The 21,923-nt window shown below is 41.6% G+C and overlaps 1 protein-coding gene across 1 annotated transcript in view; it reads left to right on the plus strand.

The window, feature by feature from the left end:
• The first annotated feature begins 2,384 nt into the window (after nucleotides 1-2,384).
• LOC111868189 overlaps nucleotides 2,385-21,923 on the plus strand; it is a 26,024-nt gene continuing 6,485 nt past the window's right edge. Inside the window, exon 1 of the mRNA XM_023858623.2 lies at nucleotides 2,385-2,533. Within this exon, the coding sequence (XP_023714391.1) occupies nucleotides 2,393-2,533 (141 nt within the window). The 5' untranslated portion in view covers nucleotides 2,385-2,392. The remainder of the gene's footprint in view (nucleotides 2,534-21,923) is intronic.

Genomic DNA, 21,923 nt, shown 5'->3' on the forward strand with positions numbered 1-21,923 from the left:
TTTGTACTCTCATTGTGCCTGTAACCAATTCTTGTTAGTATACAAAGGGAAATCTCTCTTAGTTTACCAATGTATCATTTAAGGTTTTCGCCACGATCAGCTGTACTGTTTCTAAGTACATCACAACTATGGTTCTTTAACTCATTTGTGTCCATAATGCAACCATTTGTTTTGGGCTTAATGCTTCTTCTGAGAACATGCAAAACATGTGGTCATAGTTAAAAATTTGCTTTCTCCTATGTAATAGACAAGCTCCAACACAGTCATCACATTTCCTTTTGGCCGGCCCATTGCATCTCAGACCCGTGTTTCAGGGTGGACTGTTGTCCTTCTTACCTGCTGTCTGACCAGTCTCCCCCTCCTCCCCACAAAATCCATCCTCCTTTGGTTGGGAATGAAGCTGGGACCATTGACCACGTTTCTTATTCATCTCAGTGGCAGAGTGAACAACCTGTGTGTCTGTAGTTTTTGTGCAGTGAATTTTTATAATATTATAGGAGTGTGTTTTTCTCGATTTAATATTCAGTTTTTCTGCTCTTGTTCAAATAAGTGAGTTCACAACGAAACTTCTGGTTTTCAGTTTGTTCACGATCTTATTTAGATATGGATCGGTGGTTAAAGTGTGGATCGTTGATTAGGTAAGTGTTAAATTCATAATATTAGGCCTAATTGATATGTTCGTGATCTTCCGAATAAGCTCCATTTATAACAGTATTTTATTGTCATAAATGACACATTTAGTGTTCTAAAATTGTAAGTTACTTACTGCTTCACTTTCATGATATGTAAAATATAAAAAAAAAATCCATTTGGGGTTTTATGGGGGCCGTGGTCAATTAACATTCGCTCCAGGGGGTCCGCGGCATCAAAAAGGTTGGGAAACACTGCTGTACGCTATACATTGTACTATGCAATTTTTAATTCTTTTTAAAGGTATGCCAAAATTCATGCAATGTGTAACTGATGTTGACTTCGTCACATGGGTTGTAGGTTCTGCATTATGTACAGTTATGTGATTCAAGAACTAAATAAATATTGTGCATAAGATAATTTTGTTTGATTCTTTATGAATTATTATTACGACTTTATATCAATCATATTGATTCCATTTTACATTTTTTAAGATGCTTCAGAAATCCAGCTGTATTTATTTTTTTCGCAGTTTTTTGCAGCGAACAGCCTGGCTATCAGATATTAAGAGGGACACTTGCCACAGTGACTGTGAATATGCCGAATAAGCAATCCTGGACAGCCAAATGCGGCCTATCAATTTTCTTGTCTTAAAAAAATAATACATTGTGAAATATTAGACAAAGCCACAGACTCTATGGCATGATCTAAGCAAATTAAAGTGACATTCACGAAAGAGTTAAAAGCAGAATAATTCTTAGTTCAGCTGTTATCTTCTAAGGTGAAAATCTTTGATTTTAGATGTTTGAGAACAAATTCTGAACCTAAAACAGAACAAGTTAACAGAAGACTGGAGAAATTATATAATGAGGAACTTAATAATTTCTGCTCTAAACTGGTTATTATTTCTGTCATTAAAGGAAGGACAGTCGGATGGCTGGACCGTGTGGCATGCATGGTAAGGTAAAAGTAAAGAGGTAAAATGTTTAATTAATTAAGCACCACGCTATGAAAGCGTATGTGGAAGTAGCTCTGCCATTCTTGACCTTGGCACTAGATGGCGGCCAGTGGTCACCTTCACGCTACGGCCGCTTTACTCCCATGGAACGAGGTCCTGGTACCTATTGGATGGGAGGCTGGGTGGGCCCCAGAGCCGGTCTGGACACCGTGGAGGAGAAAAATCTCGTGCCCCTGTCGGGAATCGAACCTCAGCCATGAACCCATAGCCCGTCGCATTACCAAATGAGCTGGAACTTCATAATTTGTAATCTCCACCGTATATTATTTTAGTCATTAAATGAAGGAGAATCAGATGGTTGATACACGTAGCATGCATGGGCGCATGAAAAATGCATACTCAGTTGTCCGAAAATGCCGAGGGAAGAGCACTTTGGAGACCTAGGCATATATGGAAATTCAATGGTATTTATTTTATTTTTCTTTCATTTAACGACGCTATCAGTAACTCAGGCCATGCAATTTCGAATGATCCTATAATAATGAATAATGAACTGGAATTAAAAATTAAGTGTCCCTAACAATTGTTACTGATTACCTTCATATAAAACTTTTTTTTTCCTTGAAGTAGATTTTGATGATAAAAGCAGGCTTACATCATTTTTTGCGTTCATTTTATGCATTTCGTTCCAAGAACTCACGTGAAAGGTTGCTTACCTCACTTAGAACGTCATTCATCGTCTCAGAAATTAGAGTCGGAACAGGCCGACGAGGTAATTCTTGGACGTTCCGTCACAAACCGCGCATGCGCGAAAGTGTGTCAATTCCGACCATTCGGAGAGCATATCACACTTGCCTGTTACTCTCAGTTGAGGAGTTAAAATCAGCGCTAGTGTTGGGTGAGCAGCGATATACAGAGATCCTGAACGCACGTGCGACGGAAATCGTGAGTACTGACCTGCCTGTACCTCATTTACTTAGTTCACGCAACCATTAACTCGAGATCGGTATGAAACTGGTTCGTAATCCACTTGTTACAAGGCCTACCACATGGATTATATGCATATATATTTCCATTTCATTCATTGGTGAAATGGTTCAACAGCCATTTGTTGGGCCCTGACCTCTTCTTCAGTTTCGTAATCTTTTTTTTACACAGACGGTAGGACTGCTTGGACGGGAGATCAGCCCATCGCAAGGCCGCTACCTACACACAGGACAACACAAACAGAATAAACACACAGACGTCCATGCCTTGAGTGGGATTCAAACCCACGATCCCAGCGTTCGAGCGAGCGAAGACAGTTCATTCCTCTGACCGCGCGACCACTGTGATCGGCTCTATATAATTCCACCCTGAGTACGAGTATATGCCTATCTATGTAAATTAACGAGGAATAGGTGGATGGAACATACAGTAAGCAAGGATAATATGACAAATATATATAAAACGTAATCGGGAAGTCTCCCAAGAAGGAACCACCTGAAAGACCTGGATGTAAATGAATACATTGCAGGATAATATGAGGTCTTGATTCGGTTGGCTGAGAGATCAGGTTCAAAGGCGTGCTTTTGTGACAACAGTAACAAACCTTTACGTTCCTTAAAAATGGTTATTTCTTATCATGCTGAATTATTCCTATAACATGAAGTCAGTTGGATATGCGCTTATATTCACTGATTATTCGGCTATTTATACTGTTCGGGTTAAGTAGCATCGAATGGGATGGTCACGAATGGCGAGTAGGTAAGGTCTTAGAAGGAAACGGTGTGTCCAGCTGTTTGTCATACAGCCACACATGAGATCGATGGTAACGTGTGACCTCAGTTGTGTTTTGAAACTAATTATCAATTGCTGTTACGAACTTTTCCCATATAAGGTGCCAGCACAACGAGGATGACACAGCAAACATCACATTCCTGACCATACATAAACACAGTCTTCACCAAGCTGTGCCGTGGAAGAAGAGGAGGCTTGAGTACCCACTCGTGCCCCTTCTAATGCCATGTTTACTCCTGCAAATGATGATAAGTGGTTAGCCCGTCAATATATCCCCTACTTATATAGAAAATGATGGTTCAACAACACGCTCACGAAATTCCATTACTGGACTATAACCTATGCCAGTTCCATCAAGTCCACATCCTCAGGACCTATGCTTTTTAGATCCATTTTCCAAGCATCCTCCCACCAAAGCCCAGATCTCGAAATCGGTCTCTTCTCCACAGATTTTCTTATTAAAATGTTATTTCTTATTTGTACCACATGTACTGCAGGCCCCACCCATTTCGTCCTCCTTGATTTCATTACCACACTATGTAGTGACCAATAAAATTATTAGGCATTTGTTTAAACACTTTTCTCCATCCTTCCGTTACAAATAGAATCACAGAATGGGAATAACCGCTACCTAATAACAAGAAAACGTGGCACCCCTGTACACGTAGGACACTATACACCATAAAAATCACTTTACCACCGTCCCTAAAATGAAGAAGAAAAAAAGACATAACTTCACAAACATGCGCAAACCCGCCATGTAATATACTCGTATGTATAAAGAATTGAAAAATAACGCAGATTCCCAGAAAGCCCACCTACTCTACGACACACCATAGACTTGTACTCCACGCTAAATAATAAAAGGAAAACATAATTTTAACATTCAACCGGGTTATAACGTTTTACATTTTAAGAGTAATAACAAAATATAAAGAAGTAGGTATTGTAATGAAATTCATATTAATGATTACTGTTGTGGATCCATATTAGAAATACACAGAAATACAACTGAATAATGAATAGTACATTTCATGAAAAATTGCCTGATGATGATTCAGCTGCATCGAAATATTCGTATGTAGCAAATGTACATAATATAACGAATGATAATACAATAACATTGATTATTTCTTACGATTGTGTCGTGCTGACGGATGTATAACAATACTATATGGACCCTGTAAGGAACTTTCGCTACTTAAATGGTATCTTTACAGGCGATATGCATGCTATAAGCAGTAGTAAAAACATCAACATTAATACGTATGTTCGGCTTTATCGATTACCGCATTCGACAAGTAAATGTTTTTGAAGAGGATACATCATCATGAAGAAAGCAATCTTTTGGAATGTGGCGCAGTGTAGAGATTGTGTTAACCGACGTTTCGGAGGAACTTATCGCCTCCATCTTCAGGGTAGAAGAAAAAAGAAGAAAATCAGCAAGCGAGAAACCAGCGTGAGCAGATGCTAATAGACTAGAAGAAGAAAAAAGAGGAAAATCTATTAGCATCTGCTCACGCTCTTTTTTTCGCTTGCGGACTTTATTTTTTCTTCTACCCTGAAGATGGAGGCTATACGTTCCTCCGAAACGTCGGTTAACACAATATCTACACGGTGCCACATCCCAGAAGACTGCTTTCTTCATAGTCACCGCCGTAAAAACCTAAAATCTTAGATACATTATCATGTCTACTGGCGTGTGAAATTCTTGCACATTCTTCCCGACAACAGGTGAAATTCTGCCTTTTCTTTCCTTACATTACCCTAGCTCAGAGGTCTACAATGTTGAGTCTCGGAAGGTACGTTCCCACGAGACTAACGACGCCCACAGACAGACAAGGACATTTTCGAGGTCAGCTATACCCAAGATATTCCATGAATGGCAATCTGGACGCGAGCGTGCTTGTTTCGCGCGTGTCATTTCCTTTTGTTTACGCTGCTTTCCGCGTATCAGCGAGTACAGTCAGGTTGCATGTAAATATGGTGTTCGCGCCAGTTGCTTTTACAGCACAGGCCATTCCCGTCTTATGACTCAAATATGTTTTTAAAAATCTCGTTGAAAACCAAATGTTAGTTTCCCATAAATTTACATGTTGTAAATACACATACTCTCCAGGACCTTGTGAAATATGTACGAAGCCTTATTTAGGTTCTCAGTCAACAGTTTAAGAATAAGTGAAATAAATTATATAATAAATATTTCAAGATTAAAACAATCAACAAATCAATATTTAAAAAGCTAACTCTAAAGATTACTTACCTTAAATCTTCCTTCTGACATCTCGCGTGTCCTTATTAACTTTGGAATGATGAGCACACAGATTTCAAGAACTCAAGATCGCGACTGAGGCATGACTGAGCGTGGACGAGTCATATCGTACAACTCGGTACAACTGAATATCGGCCGAAATATGCATAAAAAAAGTCCACTTGGAATGCTGAAAAACTCGAATATCGAACGTCGAATATCGTAGTGTATGGTACGATATTTGATGTCGATTTCGATGTATCAGTGTTTAACTCCATGTTTGTCGTAAATCGATACATCGTAAGTCGGGAACGTTCTGTGTACAGCAGTCAACATTACAACTCAATCAGCTGTTCATTATCACGTCCGAAAGAGCCCGCCACTGGGCCCTACCCTGAAGCAGTTGCATCCATCCCCTATCATTACACAATATTTTTAAGTATTAACTTCCTATCTATCCCTATGTCTCCCAGCAAGTCTCTTCCCTTCACATCTTCCAATTAAAATGTTATATGAATTTCTCATCTCCATCCGAGTTATATGCTTAGCCCATATCACCTTCTTTGATTTGGTCACCATAATACGTGTATTTGGCGAAGAATTAAAATTATGAAGCTCCTGACCGTGTAATTTTCTCTGCGTCCTGTTATTTCCTGTCTCAGATGTCAAGCTATTTTCCTCAACCTTTGCCTCTTGAGACACTCTCAATCTGTGAAGTTTTCTGTCTTCTGGAGCATAACGTCATGAGGTCTGGTGTACGTCAATCGACGCTTCTGCTCATATTGCTGCCTGCTTCATGCTGGTTTCTTGCTTGGTGTACCCTTCGACCCTGAAGACGGAAGCAATAAGTTCCTCCGAAAGTCGGTTACTTCCACCGGACTATATGGCGTTATAAGCCAGAAGTAAAAACTCTCCATGGTCACTACTGTGAGAATTTCAAATACAAATCCCAAATTATATTCCTCCCTCTTAGGGCGATACACAAAGTTTTACACCCATACGGTATATAGCAGCAAGTAAAATTAATTTTCATATTTTAATCTTTGCCGATCACAGTGGCCGCACGGTCTAAGGCATGAAATGTCTTCGCCCGCTCGAACACTGGTATCGTGGGTTCGAATCCTATTCGAGGCATGGATACCTGTGTGCGTTTATTCTGTTTGTGTTGCTCTATGTGTAGGTAGAGGCCTTGTGACGGGCTGATCCCCCGTCCAAGGAGTCCTGCCGACTGTGTATAGGATCAAGAAACTGAAAAAGCAGTCAAGGCCCAACAAAGGGCTGTAGAGCCCTAATAATAGTTCATCAAGAAAATTACACGACGTCATATCGAAGAAGAATGTTATTTGGAGTTTTCGTATATTTCAACAAATGAACCCAACGAACTCGAAATTATTTTGCTTGAATTTCCAATTTCTCAGTCCGATTGCAATAGAATGCGACTTTCCTACGGAGATTCTCTTTTGGCGTTCATTTGTTTCAACAAATTAGAAATAACAAGACCAGATTAAATCTGTTTTTTTTACTTACTTACGTATATATTCTAATTGTAGGATTAGTGTGACTATGAATTCTACTGCATATTGAACAAGAACGAGATTTTCCAAATGGGACAGAGAACCTCACTCGAGGCTTGTTTATTTAAAAACATAAGAAACCACCAGAACCAACTTCAGTTTTTTTTTTGTTTCTTTTCCCTTGGCACTAGAGCCCCAGTGGGTTTAGGCCTACCTCCATGAACTTCACCGTTCACTTCGGTTTTTCTTGATTTTACACATTCGGTAGGACTCCTAGGGCGGGTGATCAGCTCGTCGCAAGGCCTCTACCTGTAGACAAACACAGAAAAAAGCATACACACACACAAACGAAACATCCATGCCCTGAGTGGGATTCGAACCCACGATCGCGGTTTCCAAGCGAGCGAAGACAGTACATGCCTTAGACCGCTCGGCTACCGTGACCGGCTCCAACTTCAGTTTATTTCTTCTAATTGTAAGATTATCGGGGTCAATTAGACAGTCCGCCGAAGTGTGATTTCCGCGACTTTTGAGCTGCACTCGACTCATAACGGTTAAACGTATACTCCCATGCTTCAGTGCCCGAAGTTCACGATAACAGACTAAAATTTAGTCTCTTTAAGCCCATGATAATAGACCGAAATTTGCAGTATCTTATCATGGAGATGTGAATTGTTAGAGAGCCTCCCTGACTGTTCACCATAGCAGAGAAACAGAAAGTCAGACGCCACTTTTAGCTTTCCGATTCCCCCCCCCCACACACACACATACACACACAAAGAATGACGTTTCTCCTAAGCTTTCCTATTTATTTCCCGGCAGTTACTTTTGATATTGTTGTCTCTCAGTTCTTTAGCCGTCGTCGTTGTCGATTTGTCTTCATCACTGTTTCCTCCAGCTCATATTTACAGTTCTCCATAGATTCGTAAGTGTAAATAACAGCTCAATCCGTATAGCGATGGGCTAAGTGCTGGACGGTCGGTGTTCGATTTCCGGAAAGGGTAAAAGATTTGTCTTTACATCACAGTGTCCAGACCGTCCAGACGTGCTCAGAGTGCAACCGAGCCTTCTATCCATTGGGTACCGGAAGGTGTTTCCCTGGGGGTAAAGTGTCTGGGGCTTGAAGCTGGCCACTTACCTCCATTTAGTGTCGAGGTGAAGAATGAAGAAAGCAATACCTCCACTTCCCCATATGTCGTCATGGCATAATGTTTAATTAATTATGGACAGGGACAGTTTTACCTTTACTATTTTATCTTTCTCTAGAAAGTATAAATAAATGAAAATTAGTACGCCATAATTTTAATTATACTTACCTCTTACCGTACTGTAAGCCTAAAGATTAAAATATCTATCTGTATATCTATGGCTCTGCAGTCCTTTGTTGGACCTTGGTCTCATTTTCAGTTTCTTAATTGTATACACAGTCCGTAGGACTCCTTAGACGGGGGATCAGCCCGTCGCAAGGCCGCTACCTACACATAGACTAACACCAAGAGAATAAACTCACACGATACAGACATCCATGCCTTGAGTGGGATTCGAACCCACAATCCCAGCGTTCGAGCGCGCGAAGACTGTTTATGCCTTAGACGGCGCGGCTATTGATCAGCTTCTTGATGAGTATCCAACTTAAATTACCGACAGTCCGATCATTTCATCTGGTGCACCCAGTTACGTAACGAAAGAAACAATCACGGGGAAAGTGTGAGTCAGACTGGAGAATTTCCAAATGCATTCTGTGCAGTGATGCTTACTTCACTGTCGCTGTCAAGCTATTCTAGACACAACTGAATAACAATTGTTACAAAGCACCATGTACGTTGGCTCAACAAGTAACAATACTGACTTGTATTCGGTATCTGCCCAATTAGAATCTCCGCCCGAAAACCGGATACCTTGACTGCTTATGCCACAATCCCTTCCTTCCACTTCCTTTCCAGTTCATCAGTCATTGTATCATCTGATGCTCTATAGCCGGAACTACTGACAGCGCCATTGAACAAACCGCAAATAAAACACATTGTTGCAAAACCAAGACATTTCAGATGGGCCTATATACCACACTGCTTTATTTTCCGCCCTAAAAGCTATCCTTGTAACAGGCCGTGCAGGCCCATAAGGTTGTGAGAGGTCGACGGTCCTCATTTTCTAGGCAATCGTCTCACAGATGGCGGTAAGTTTGTCAGTCGCCCTTTGCCCCCCACCGGGAAGATTTCTGGTACTCATTTCTGTTAGGGGCTGAGTCGACCCCAGGGCCATAGTGCGGCTGGAAGGATCAGGTAAAATGAAAAAATCCAATGGCCTCATCGGGAATCGAACCCGCGACCTTCCAGGGTGTAGCGTAATGCCTCAACCAACTACGCTACCTCGTGTCCCCAATTTTCCTTCCTACATCAGGTACATCCAACAGGTAGAACAGTTTTTCATTAACAAGTTCTGTACTTTACACACACACACATATATATATATATATAGGGAGCAAGGGGTAGCGGAGTTGATTGAGACGCTATGCTACAAGCCGGAAGGTCACGGGTTTGATTGCCGATGAGGTCATTCGATTTTTTTTTTTTAATTTACCTGAGCCTTCCAGCCTTATTATGGCCCTGGGGTCGACTCAGCCTCTAACAGAAATGAGTACCAGAAATATTCCCGAGGGGTAGTGGTTGGCCGGCGCATAAGGCTGACAAACTTACCACCATCTGTGATCCTACTGTCTAGAGAAAATCTGAGTCTCTCGACGTCTCACAAACCTATGGGCCTTCACGGCCCGTTACAGGGATAGCTTTACCTTTATATGTACGTAGGTCAGCCAAAAAGTTCCCGGAATTCCCCTGCAGACGGAGAACGAGAGATAAGATAGCGCGCACATTGTTGTGGTGGGAAGCTCAGCATGTCTGCTCGCAGGCGCAACAGGTCTGGACGGGTTTTAGTGTGCAGTGTCGTTACTGTTCCGTTTGAATTAGACGTGAGTGTTGATCATTCGGCGCGATGTCGCAGTTCGAACAGCGTGCGAACATCAAGTTCATGTGCAAATTGGGAAAATCTGCTTCAGAGACGCTATTGGCACTGCAGCAAGTTTACGGTGATACTGCAATAAAGAAATCCGCAGTTTACGGCTGTTTTTCCCGGTTTAAGAATGGGCAGGAGACGTTACAGGATGACCAGCGCAGCGGGAGACCTTCAACATCCAGAACCAAAGAAATTATTGGAAAAGCGCGACAACTGATTCGATGTGATCGAAGAATGACCATCGCGGAGTTTGAGCAAGAAGTTGGTACTGTCACTGGCCATTTCTACGTGCAAGTTTTGCAGAGGTTGCGCGATGCGGTTTGGAGGAAGCAGCGCGACAAGTGTCAGGGACGGTGGTTTCTGCATAACGATAATGCACCGAGCCACACATCGCTTGTTGCGTAGTAATTCCTCGCCGAGAAAAACATTCCTGTCATTACCCAACCAAAGTACGCTCCGGATCTCGCTCCGAGTGACTTTTGGCTGTTCCCTACTCTGAAAATGGGCTTCAAGGGGACACGTTTCCCAACCATGGAGGACATCAAATCGAATGCGACGGCTGAGCTCCGGAAGATTCCAAAAGAAGGCTTCCACCGCTGCTTCCTACAATGGCAGGATCGATGGGGCAAGTGTGTATGCGCCCAAGGGTCCTACTTTGAAGATGATTAGGTAAGCGTTACCGTATGTCCTACCATTAGAGTGCTGTACCACCATTCCGGGAACTTTTTGACTGACCCTCGTATATTGAGAATATGACGGAAATTCGAGCTGGGCTTCGTAGAAAGTAACGTTTATAGTGGTAAACTCTTGTCGGGCTACCAACCGTGTCAATTAGTTAAAAATCACTGAAGTTTCAATATCAGATACTGATGACAGGGACAGAGATGATCCCTCAAACGTCGGTGAATTTAACCATTTTAGACGGCTGATAGTCCGAGAAGGTTTTATCAACTATAGCCTTAGTGAAATCTTCAGATGTTACAATATTTATATTGCTTCAATGTGAATACAAATTAAATTCGAACTACAACTTTCGGTGTAAACTCCCTCCCCCCCTATATCAAATTTAATAGAAATCCATACAATAACTTCGGACACGGAACGCGCGAACAGACAGGTTCCTTACGTATTCCATCTATAGGCTTCATGTGTAGATCACATAAGATACTTATATAAAATACTCCTGAGGAGGAAAACATCTCAGACAACGCACTTAAAATGAAAGACTGGCAAAGGTGGAGCTGTCCCTGTGCTTAATTAAACGCCACGTCATGGAATTTTATGAAGCAGTTGAGGTATATCTCCATGAATTGTTAAACTTGTTACTATATAGGGATGCATGTCCCGAATGATTTACTCCCGAAAGAAAGAGCCTCCCGTACCCGTTAGACAGAGGCTGGATGGGCCCCAGAACCGGTATGTACAGTGTGGACAAGAGAAAAATCTATTAAACCTGCATTCCGTTATTCTCCAGTTACTATACCGACCGAACTATTCCAGCTCCGAGTTGTGGAAAAGCAACTCTGAAAAGAACATATAGGATCTGACATTCCCACGATAGTGATGATGAAACATTCTATCTTCAGGGATATAATGCCGTGCCGTCTGTTTAAAGTTAACCGACGTTTCAGAGGAACATGTCAACTCCATCTTCGGGATTGTAGATTAAGACAAGCAAGAAACTGGATCTGGTTACTACCTGCTTTCTGGTTTCTTACTTCGCTTACTCTTCGATCCTGAAGACGAAGGCGACGTATTCCTCCGAAACGTCGGTTGACATTCAATGCATTATATGGCGTTATGTCCCAGAAGACAGAAATCTTCTGAAGAGAATGGCTTAACTGATTCAAATTTGATAAGAGACAAAGTGGGATCATGAAGGTTATCCCAGACGTTTTCAGTGGAAAGGACCGCTGCCGTGGGCTGCAGTATGAGTGCTTTGTTCCCACACAGGACTACGCTTCGCCATATCCAGTAGCGTAAGACGCACGGGGCTGGAGTTTCAAGGACTTCTTGGTATGTTTACCGGAGAACTGTATATTAGGAAAGAGATGTTAAGTTGGTTACAACAAAATTCAGACAAACATAATTGGGAGCTGAAGAAAGCAGTCTTCTGGGATTTGACACCGCGTATATGTGGTGTTAACCGACGTTCCTCCGAAACGTCGGTTAACACCACATATACGCGGTGCCAAATCCCAGAAGACTGCTTTCTTCATAGTCACCGCCGTGAAAGCCTCAAATATTACATAATTGGGAGCTCTTTGTGAATTCTATCAGATTTTATGAGCCGTGAAAAAATGCAGCCCGCGAATAAAATTCAAGGCGGCCCTGTACTATTTTCATATATTTTTTAAAGAGTTCTATCTTCCGCAATATAACATCATGTAGTATGTTGAAAGGTCAATCACAGTGGCCGTGAGGTCTAAAGCATGAACTGTGTTCGCCATCTCAAAAATTGGGATCGTGTTTTCGAATCCCACTCGAGGCATGGATGTATGTGTGAGTTTATTCTGTTTGTGCTGTCCTGTGTGCAGGTAGCGGCCTTGCAAAGGGCTGATCTCCCGTCCAACGAGTCCTACTGACTGTGTAAAAAGATCAAGAGACTGAAGAAGTGCCCAAGATCCAACAGAGGGCTGTAGAGCCATAGATAGATAGTCCGTTTAGAGTCAACCGAAAGCTTCGGAGGAAAATATCACCTCCATCTGTAGGATCTAAGCCAAGCAACCAGTTTTGCTTTCTACTTGCTTCATGCTGGTTACTTCGCTTGGCTTATTCGTCGGCCCTGAAGATGGAGATGATATGTTCCTCCGAAACTTCAGTTGCTTTTAAACTCACTATACGGCATTATATTCTATTAGACAGAATTCTTCATAACCACAACTGTGAGGACCTCAAATCATATATATATTGTTGTTTAACGACAATGACCGTATCGATTTAGATATTAATAATAGATTCTACGTATGTTTGGAGATCCAGATAAAACAATGAGCTTCATACGTTTTGTAATGAACCAGGTATAGGAAAAGTGATCAGAGGAAGGCTATTGAGATGGCTGGGACAGCCCTTTAGCATGCAGGAGCAGAGCCCTTGCAGGAGTTAACTCTACATAAACCAGAGGGAACTCGGCGAGTAGGCAGACCCGCTGTCAGGTGGCTGGATTCAGTTGAAGAGGATTTGAAGACAATGGGCCGTAGAAACTGGAGACAAAAACCATAGGATTGGGACCAATGGAGAGCAATCGAAAAAGAGGCTAAAGCCCATCATGGGTTACAGTGTCCGCAGAAGGAGGAGGTAAGGTAAAGTTGTCCCTATGGTTAACTAGTTCAGCACTACGCCGTGAAGGCGTGTGGGGAGTGGATGTATAGATCCACATTTTCTTGACCTGGGCACTAGCTGGAGGTGAGTAGTCAGCTTCACGCCCCGGCGGCTTTGCCCCGGGGAAGGACTCGGGTAACCATTGGCTAGGAGGTTTTCTCTGTAAAACGTGAAGAAGAGAAAAATCTTGGCCGTACCGGGACTCGAAATCCGACCCCTCGGTCATCCAACCCGTACGCAGTCGCTATACCGACTGAGCTATCCCGGCTCCTAGAAGGGGGAGGTAGATTATTTATGACTGTTCATTTCCTTATGCACAGTACAATATTATAATCGCAAAGGAACAATAAGTGCAAATTCAATTTCCATCTTAAATTCAAATTTGGAAACTATTAGCGTTATTGTAGCCGGGATAGCTCAGTCGGTATAGCGATGGGCTACACGCTGGGTGACTGGGGTTCAATTCCTAGCAGGTTAACATTGTGAGTCGATCCCAGCCTCCTATTCAGTGGTAACCGGGGGCTCTTTCCTCCGCCGAAACCTGAACCTGATCACTCACCTCCATCTAATTCCGAGGTCAAGAATGGTGGAGCTATATCTCCACTGCCCCATACATCTGTATGGTGTGGAGCTTATGTAATTAATCACAGGGATAAATTTACCTTGACATTGGTGTTACTTATAGTAAAGAACTACGCTGTTGGTAGCTCAGAATATATAGTGTCCATTGGTAGGATGATCAGTGAATAAGGAACTGATTAGGATGTAGAAGGAAATGGTCGCAGTGAAAATTCAGCTGCTATCCCGCCAAATGCCTCAAGGGACTGAGGAAAACCTCACTCCTGGTAGAAATCTGAACGTGGAACCTCCCGAATACAGGAGAGTTACCCACTCGATTATGTCATCCTGTCAGAGTTTCTAATGCAAGTAAGGCTATTTACTAAGTTTCTTTCAATTATTTATATCTACTATGAAGTATGAAGAAATCTAATTGGCCTCATTCCAGACTCTGTCTCTTGCGTCTCCGCATATTCAGAACTCAAATTTGAGGTTAGAATATCGTATATAAATGCTATTTATAGTATTGTCTGAACTATTTGTACGCCTCCGTTATCTAGCCTCTGAACAAATTTTGGTTTCCATAATTTCTTTGTCGGGACTCTTCGGTCCGCGGTCCCTTCCAAATAGTTCTGACACCCAAGGTCAGATAATTCGCCACTCCTTAACTAAACAAACAGTACAAATTAAATGTGTACTCCAAACGTACCTACATCGGTCTGGAGTCCGCAGTTCCCAAACGCGTTCTGTCCGATTTTGCATGTGTCACTGTCCGTAATGTCCACCTATTGGCGATGTTAGTATGTTGTCGACATCGCTAATCAGCACTCAGTATTTTATTGCATACAGACATGGAATGTTTACTCTTTGTATTTCATTAAATACAGGGCCTAACTCTTCTTCAAGGAATACGCTCATTTTTCTAAAGTAAAGCGATCGGAGCACGAAAGTCATCACTCACCTCCACCTATTGTCGAGACTGAAAAAGCGTGTAGCTTTACCTCCATTATCTCATATATATTTTATGGCTTAAATATAGCATATATATATACGTAGCCTAGACTCCACACCTACTGAGCTACCCAAGCTTCGCATAAGCCATTACAGCGCAATCCTTAAATTATACGCTTCGTGATATGTATGCGTGTCTGTATATATGTAATTAAGGTAAAAAAGCTGTCCCTGTAACAGGCCGTGGAGGCCCATAAGGTTCTGAGACATCGAGGCTCTCATGACGGCTTTTATCATATGGGTGAACGTATTTATTTACGCACGTATTGCTGCCGATAGCAAAGTGGCTAACACCTGGAAGCATATCCTTTCTTCAGTAGCTGACACATCTCAGCTAGCCGATAAATTCCCTGTCTTTCACATAACTCGAAGGTCCAAAGCCGTGTTCACAATGGGCCCGATTCTGGGACACTTACAGCGAGTACGGGCCTTCAGATAAAAGCTGAGCAATATAATAGTCAGGGAATGACTGCCAAGAAAATGGAAAGAATTGTGACAGTGAAATTGTCAACAGCATCCACACGGATGTCAAAATCGGGCCCAGTTGGTGGGAAGAACTAGTAGCGACATGTGATTTCATAACAGGCCTTGTTTATTTTGGGAGCCCCACAACTGCAAGTCTTTCGTCATATCGTAATAGCGGCCATGGCCTAGTACTGCTGCCACAATAAACGACGTAAAGTTCCTAGAATCTCTTGTTCCCAGCCGAGATATGAGGAGTTCACAGACGGTTATGTTGTGTTATTCTGGGTTATCGTGCTACGTGTTTGTATAAGTGCTTACCAAAGTTACGGTATGTGGTTATCAACGTTTCGAAAAAAAAAATGCAGTTTCTATATTTCGGGAGGCAAAAATTTTCCCCAAGAGACGAGACTACACCGTATCATAACCACCGTTTTAATCTTCTTGTTCTCAATCGGAAAGGAACTGAATTCGGAGTGACGTTGTGCGCCTCACATATTTCCCGGATACATTCTTTGTTAATTTGCATTTCTGCGTCACAGTCATGTTCATTTATTACAGATTAACTTCCATTCTGCCCTTCCCGCATCCAACTCTTATAGCAGGAACGAGGGATACAAATTCATAATACAGAGCCTAACTCAAGTCTAATTAGGAATAAAAGAACGCATCTTGCTTCGTCAAATATACACCATATCAAAATAATTTATATTTTGTAGGCTCTAGTTTTTGGATTGATCTGGCTCAGGATAGAAACCAGTGGAGGGCTCTTATGAACACGGTTGTGAAACTTCGGGTTTCATAAAATGTTGGAAAATTCTTGAGTGGTTGAGCGACTGGCAGCTTTTCAAGAAGGACTCAGCACCATTGAATCTAAGCTTATTTCAGATCGTATGCCAATTTTTTGTAGGAGATGAAACATGGGGAAGGACACACAGGTGTGACAGTACAATTATGCTTTCGTGGAAAAGGAGAAAAAATATATGTTGTTCCATTCCACGATTTCAAGTGTTCACAGCCTCCTATTACCGTTTCAGTTTCAACCTCTGATATTATCATGGATAAGAAAGCATTTAAGGAAAATAATACGGAGGAGACGGAAGAGATCTCTGAAATATTGGTTTTTTAACTCAATATTAACAAAGCAGATTTCAGCAGATCTGAAAAAAGTTGGATGTGAGGGTGTGGAGTGGACTAAACTGACTCACGGTATGACCCAGTGGCGGTCTCTTGTGAAAACTGTGACGAGCATTCGAGTTCTATAAAAGCCAGAAATGTCTTGACCGGCTGAGCGACTATAAGCTTTCAAGAAGAACTCTGTTCCATGCAGTTAGATACAGCTTGAAGTATGCCTATCATTGTGGGCTTATACACACACTCTACCACTATTTTATAATTCATTCATCAGTAATCTGTCAGACGACAGGTCCACAGTCTCTTCCAAAAGAGTTCCTCCATTTAATGCGACCTAGAGCTTTCTCTTCTGTCCCCAAGGTCATCCAGCATCTTCTTGTCACTTCTATCCGCCCCTCTATCTTTCCTTCGATAACTTCTTTTGGAGGCAGTTACTGCGTAAGATATGACCAATCCAATTAGCCTTCCGTTTTCTTATTTCGTGTAGGATATTCCTCTGCTCACTGACTCTAAATAACACTTCTTCATTTCTCACATAATCGGTCCAACTGATCTTCTCCATCCTTCTCCAACACCACATTTCGAAGCTTTCCAGGTGTTTCTGATCTACTGCCCTAAGTGTCCCAGTTTCAGCCCCTTACAAAGCCATTCTCCAAATGTAGCATTTCACTAGTTTCTTTCTCAAATTTAAGTCCAATTTGCTCGTAAAAAGATTATTTTTGCTAAATGCAGTTTTTGCCATAATACTTTACCTTAATTCGTATTTAAAGAATTGATATCGTTATAAGGGATCCTTGCCGGTCACGGTAGCCGAGCGGTCTAAGGCATGCACTGTCTTCGCTCGCTCGGAAACCGGGATCGTGGGTTCGAATCCCACTCAGGGCATGGATGTTTGTGTGCGGTTTTCTGTGTTTGTCTACATTTGCCTTGCGACGAGCTGATCAGTCGCCAAAGGAGTCCTACCGTATGTGTAAGATCTATAAAAACCGAAGTGAACGGAGTTCATGGAGGTAGGCCTAGGTACACTGGGGCTGTAGTGCCAAGGGAAAAAAAATATATAAGGGATCCTTGAGTTATTTATAGGTGCTGTTTCAACTGCGGATATTATTATATAGCAATGGATGAGGGGGGAGGACGAAAATGATCAATTATTATGTAAACATCTGGCAACAGGAGATTGTTGCATTCGACTTGGCGACAGAGGAAAACCAAGGTAATCTTCTATCAAAATAACAACTAACACGGCCTTAATTCGAATTGAGTACTTTTCGAATATTAGTCTAGGCTAATCTGGACGCTGATGTCAGTATGAATATAGACAAGGTATGATATTTACAGTATATTTTAATGTTTTCTCTTAGAGTACAGAGTTCAAGGATATTTAAATATTTGCATTTATATTTACGCAGAGAAATATTTTGCGAATTAAAAAGGCAAGTAAAGATTGACAGTCTGTCATATCATACAGTAGCTGATGGATCCTGTGTATCTAAGGAACACACATATTGAACTTATTTTGGAATTCTATGTTCCGGGTTTATATGATATTCTTGCAATTTAGAGGTGTAAATAAAAATAAATGAGATGAATACGCAGAGCGCCATCACAAATTCAACATCACGTGATACATTCTGCTGTTATGCTTCGAGCAACTAAGCGTGTCTGTACAGAGCTTCTGTTACGTATTCTTTGTACTAAAGAAAGGCAAAGGAGGCCACATCTTTCTGTTTGTCTGAGTACATGTTTCAGCATCAAAACTACTCAGCGGTTTAAAAAAAATATATATTTGAGGGAGGGGGAAGGATATACGGACAACTTTTACCTTTTACTTTACCTTATGAAAGAAAAATGAATTAACTTACGAACATTCAACTTATGAAACAAATACCAAAAACATATTGTGTTTGTAAGTTGGAGTTCGCCTATATCAGATTCCTCCAATAAACCTCCAGTGGTAAATTTTCCATACTTGTACTTTCTGACTCTGTGAATAGACACTACTGATTTTTAAGAGATGGATCTGTTTTCCTTTCCGATCTCTTAGACTGTCCTCATCGAAGCAGCACACGCTGAAGCCAAATCGATCCTTTCAGCGAACTTCTGAAAGGGAACAGGAGAGTAGTCTTCATGTTGGTCCATGAAAGTGAATTTAACAACCGTATTTCTCACGTGACATGGTTCCAAATTATGTCATTATGCTTGGCTTTGATTTCTTCCTTGCCCATCTTTTATTGGATCTAAAGCACTTCATTCTATTGTGTTCAATATAACTAAAGACATTAGCCGAAACCCCTAGAGTAAAATTAATACGTAGATGTCAGCAGGTCAGTGTTACATCCAAAACTGAATTGGTACCGCCTAGTGAGGCGAGAGACTGAAGACATGAGCAGAGTCAGCTGGAAGTCGATATATTTGGAACAGACATAACAATACCTCAACTCGCTCCTAGGGCCTATGTTTCGCTTTGAATTCTTAACATTCATCATTTTTGGCGGCGAGCGCCTGACGTCACAACAGGAAGTGGTGCAATTTGGCATATCCGCCTAAAGTTCTGAGTGTGTCAATAAATATTCTTCGCTATAGTGTTGAAATTCATTAACAATTCATTAACATTTAACGACATGCGTCAATGCGTACATACTCGCATGCCTGCGTCATGGCTGGTAAGTTGCAGGAATTCAAGGTGACTTCTAACCAAGTCTACGACTGGGCCTCTCCCCGGACGCCCCGGAAGAACTTTAGGAAATCACCTTCCAAGTTAGGTTTGCAGAGTTATCGAAAGCGTTTGTTCTAATATTTCTCGTCTTCGCTTTCCATCTCCTTCTTGGGGTATTCAAGTGTCACCTATTGTTTGCTAATTTTATGTAAATAAAAAAAATTGCAATCAGAATTACATTTGATTCTATAAGCTAATTAGCTGTAGTATTCCCCATGACGTGGAGAGGGCTTATCCAGCGATAAGTCCTCGTTAACCCTCTCTCAGGTCGGCTGGCAAATTCCTTTTTAGTCTTCGCCCATTGTGAGGTTCCAGTAACGGTTGAATTAGTACGTTCTCATGTCCTCCTATTTTGTTGAGGTATCTTGTGCTTTTCCCTTTTATGACTTTCTTAATAATGGCACTTTCAGGTCTTCATGGAGTGTTATATTGGAGACATACCATGGGGCGTTAGTAATCATACGTAGTATCTTTGACTGACATCTTTGGATTATGGAAATATTGGTTTTGCTAGCACATCCCCATATTTCCACTCCGTATACCCAAAATTCTTTGCAAATACCATACACTATTAATATAAATTCCGTTCTAAGTGTAACAATTTATTGTAGGTCTTTCGTTTTGCCTTCTTCTACACTATATGTTTCGGCCGCAAACGGCCATCATCAGGTGTATACACTCACGTAGCTGTTACACTGCACCCAGTTTAAAATTAAAAACATACAGGTCTTCCCAATTGTTCCCTTCGTCGCTGCTAACAGGATCTACTTCGCTGATATTTGTCTGATTCGTACCTCATCTNATTCCTCTCCTCCTCATTTTGATTTCTCCGATTCTTCTCCTTCACTCTCTTTTGTCGGGCTTATCCATCACTTCTTCTCTAACCTGTAGCGAAGAAATAAGCTCTTCACAATTTTCCTGATTTAAATACAGCTCTGCTGTAAGTAATCTAACTCTTTAGGCGTTACGAACTGATGAAAAAAGAAATGTTCTGGCTTCAAGATATTTGTGTTCAGGGGCTGGAAAGGCTAAATTAGGAAGAGTGGTGAAGATGTAAACGCAACTGTCCCAAGACGGAACAATGGCCAACCTACCTATACCAGATGTTATGGGTCGTTATTAAATCCCCAAAATGGATTCATAACATAGTGTTTTCTGCAATTCTTTGTCTGTTTAACATAACTTCAACAGAAGAGCCATATAATATCAAAGGACATGGATAAATCGTCATGAACAGTAAGTTGGTAAGGATTTGGAAGGAAGCGGCCGTGACTTATTTAAGTCGCTATCCTAATATTTGGCCGAACACAAGGGCCGCACGGTCTGAGGCATAAACTGACTTCGCTCGCTGAACGTTGTGATCGTGGGTTTGAATCACACACGAGGCACGGATGTCTGTATGGTGTGCGTTTATTTTCTGTTTGTGTTGTTCTGTGTGTAGGTAGAGGCCTTGAGACGGGCTGATCCCCAGTCCAAGAAGCCCTATTGACTGTGTATAGGATCAAGAAACTGAGAAAGCGGCCAAGGCCCAATAAAGGGCCGCAGAGTAATAATAATAATAACAGTAATAATAGTTGCCTGAAAGGAATAAGGAAATAACTGAAAACCTCAAACAGGGGAGCCGATCTCTGGGTCGAGGTATGAGCCTGGAACCTCCCTAATACGAAGAAGGAATATAAAGAGCTAACCGCGGTACCACGACATTAGGCGAGAAGCTAATAAGATTGCTACTGCTAACAATGATAATGACATAATAATTTATTAAAATGCTTGCCCCTAGCACGAAACATTGATAAATGCAGACCTCAATAATAAGCAACACAATGACAAATTAAGAAAATAATAATAATAATAACCTGAAAGACTACGCTCCGCTACACTCCCAAGGTGAGTCATTCAGTCATTCCAGCTACGGAAACACACTGTTCATCACAGGAACAAACACGGACCTTCACATGCCTCTTACATGTGTCAGCTGTGGTTGCTGATTGACAGATGTTTGGAAAGGTGACGCGCGTGTAACATCTATGAAAACCCATGTTTATAGAAAATGGCTTTGATTTTCTCTCGATGTATGGGTGTCACGTGGAGCCGTCTTATTCTTGTTGGATTCTGTAATATGTCTTCCCACATTTTTGCTACGGGGTTTGTTCATACGGTGATGTTTAGAAAAATACAGAGGATGAATCAGGGAAGATGGTGGTTAAAATGTCATGGCCTATTTTGAGACGCACTACTCGTATCGCGTTTGGAAAATGATGTTCTAAATATAATCATAATATAAACATCACACAACACCAACAGAGAAATCTGTTCCCTCGCATTTCATTCATTATTCACCATACAGACAATATTCTAAGAAAAGGTGGCAAGTCTCGATTCGACCTGTATTTTATGTTAGATATGAATGTTTAGTATGACCTTCCCCCGCTCCCTCTCTTGGCACTACAGCCCCAGTGGGCCTAGGCCTACCTCCATGAACTTCGGCTTTTCTAGATCTTACACATTCGGTAGGACACCTTGGGCAGGTGATCAGCTCGTCGCAAGGCATCTACCTGTACACAAACGCACAAAACA

This window comes from Cryptotermes secundus, unplaced genomic scaffold (genome assembly GCF_002891405.2).
Source record: "Cryptotermes secundus unplaced genomic scaffold, Csec_1.0 scaffold52, whole genome shotgun sequence".
In the NCBI taxonomy this organism is placed as follows: domain Eukaryota; kingdom Metazoa; phylum Arthropoda; class Insecta; order Blattodea; family Kalotermitidae; genus Cryptotermes; species Cryptotermes secundus.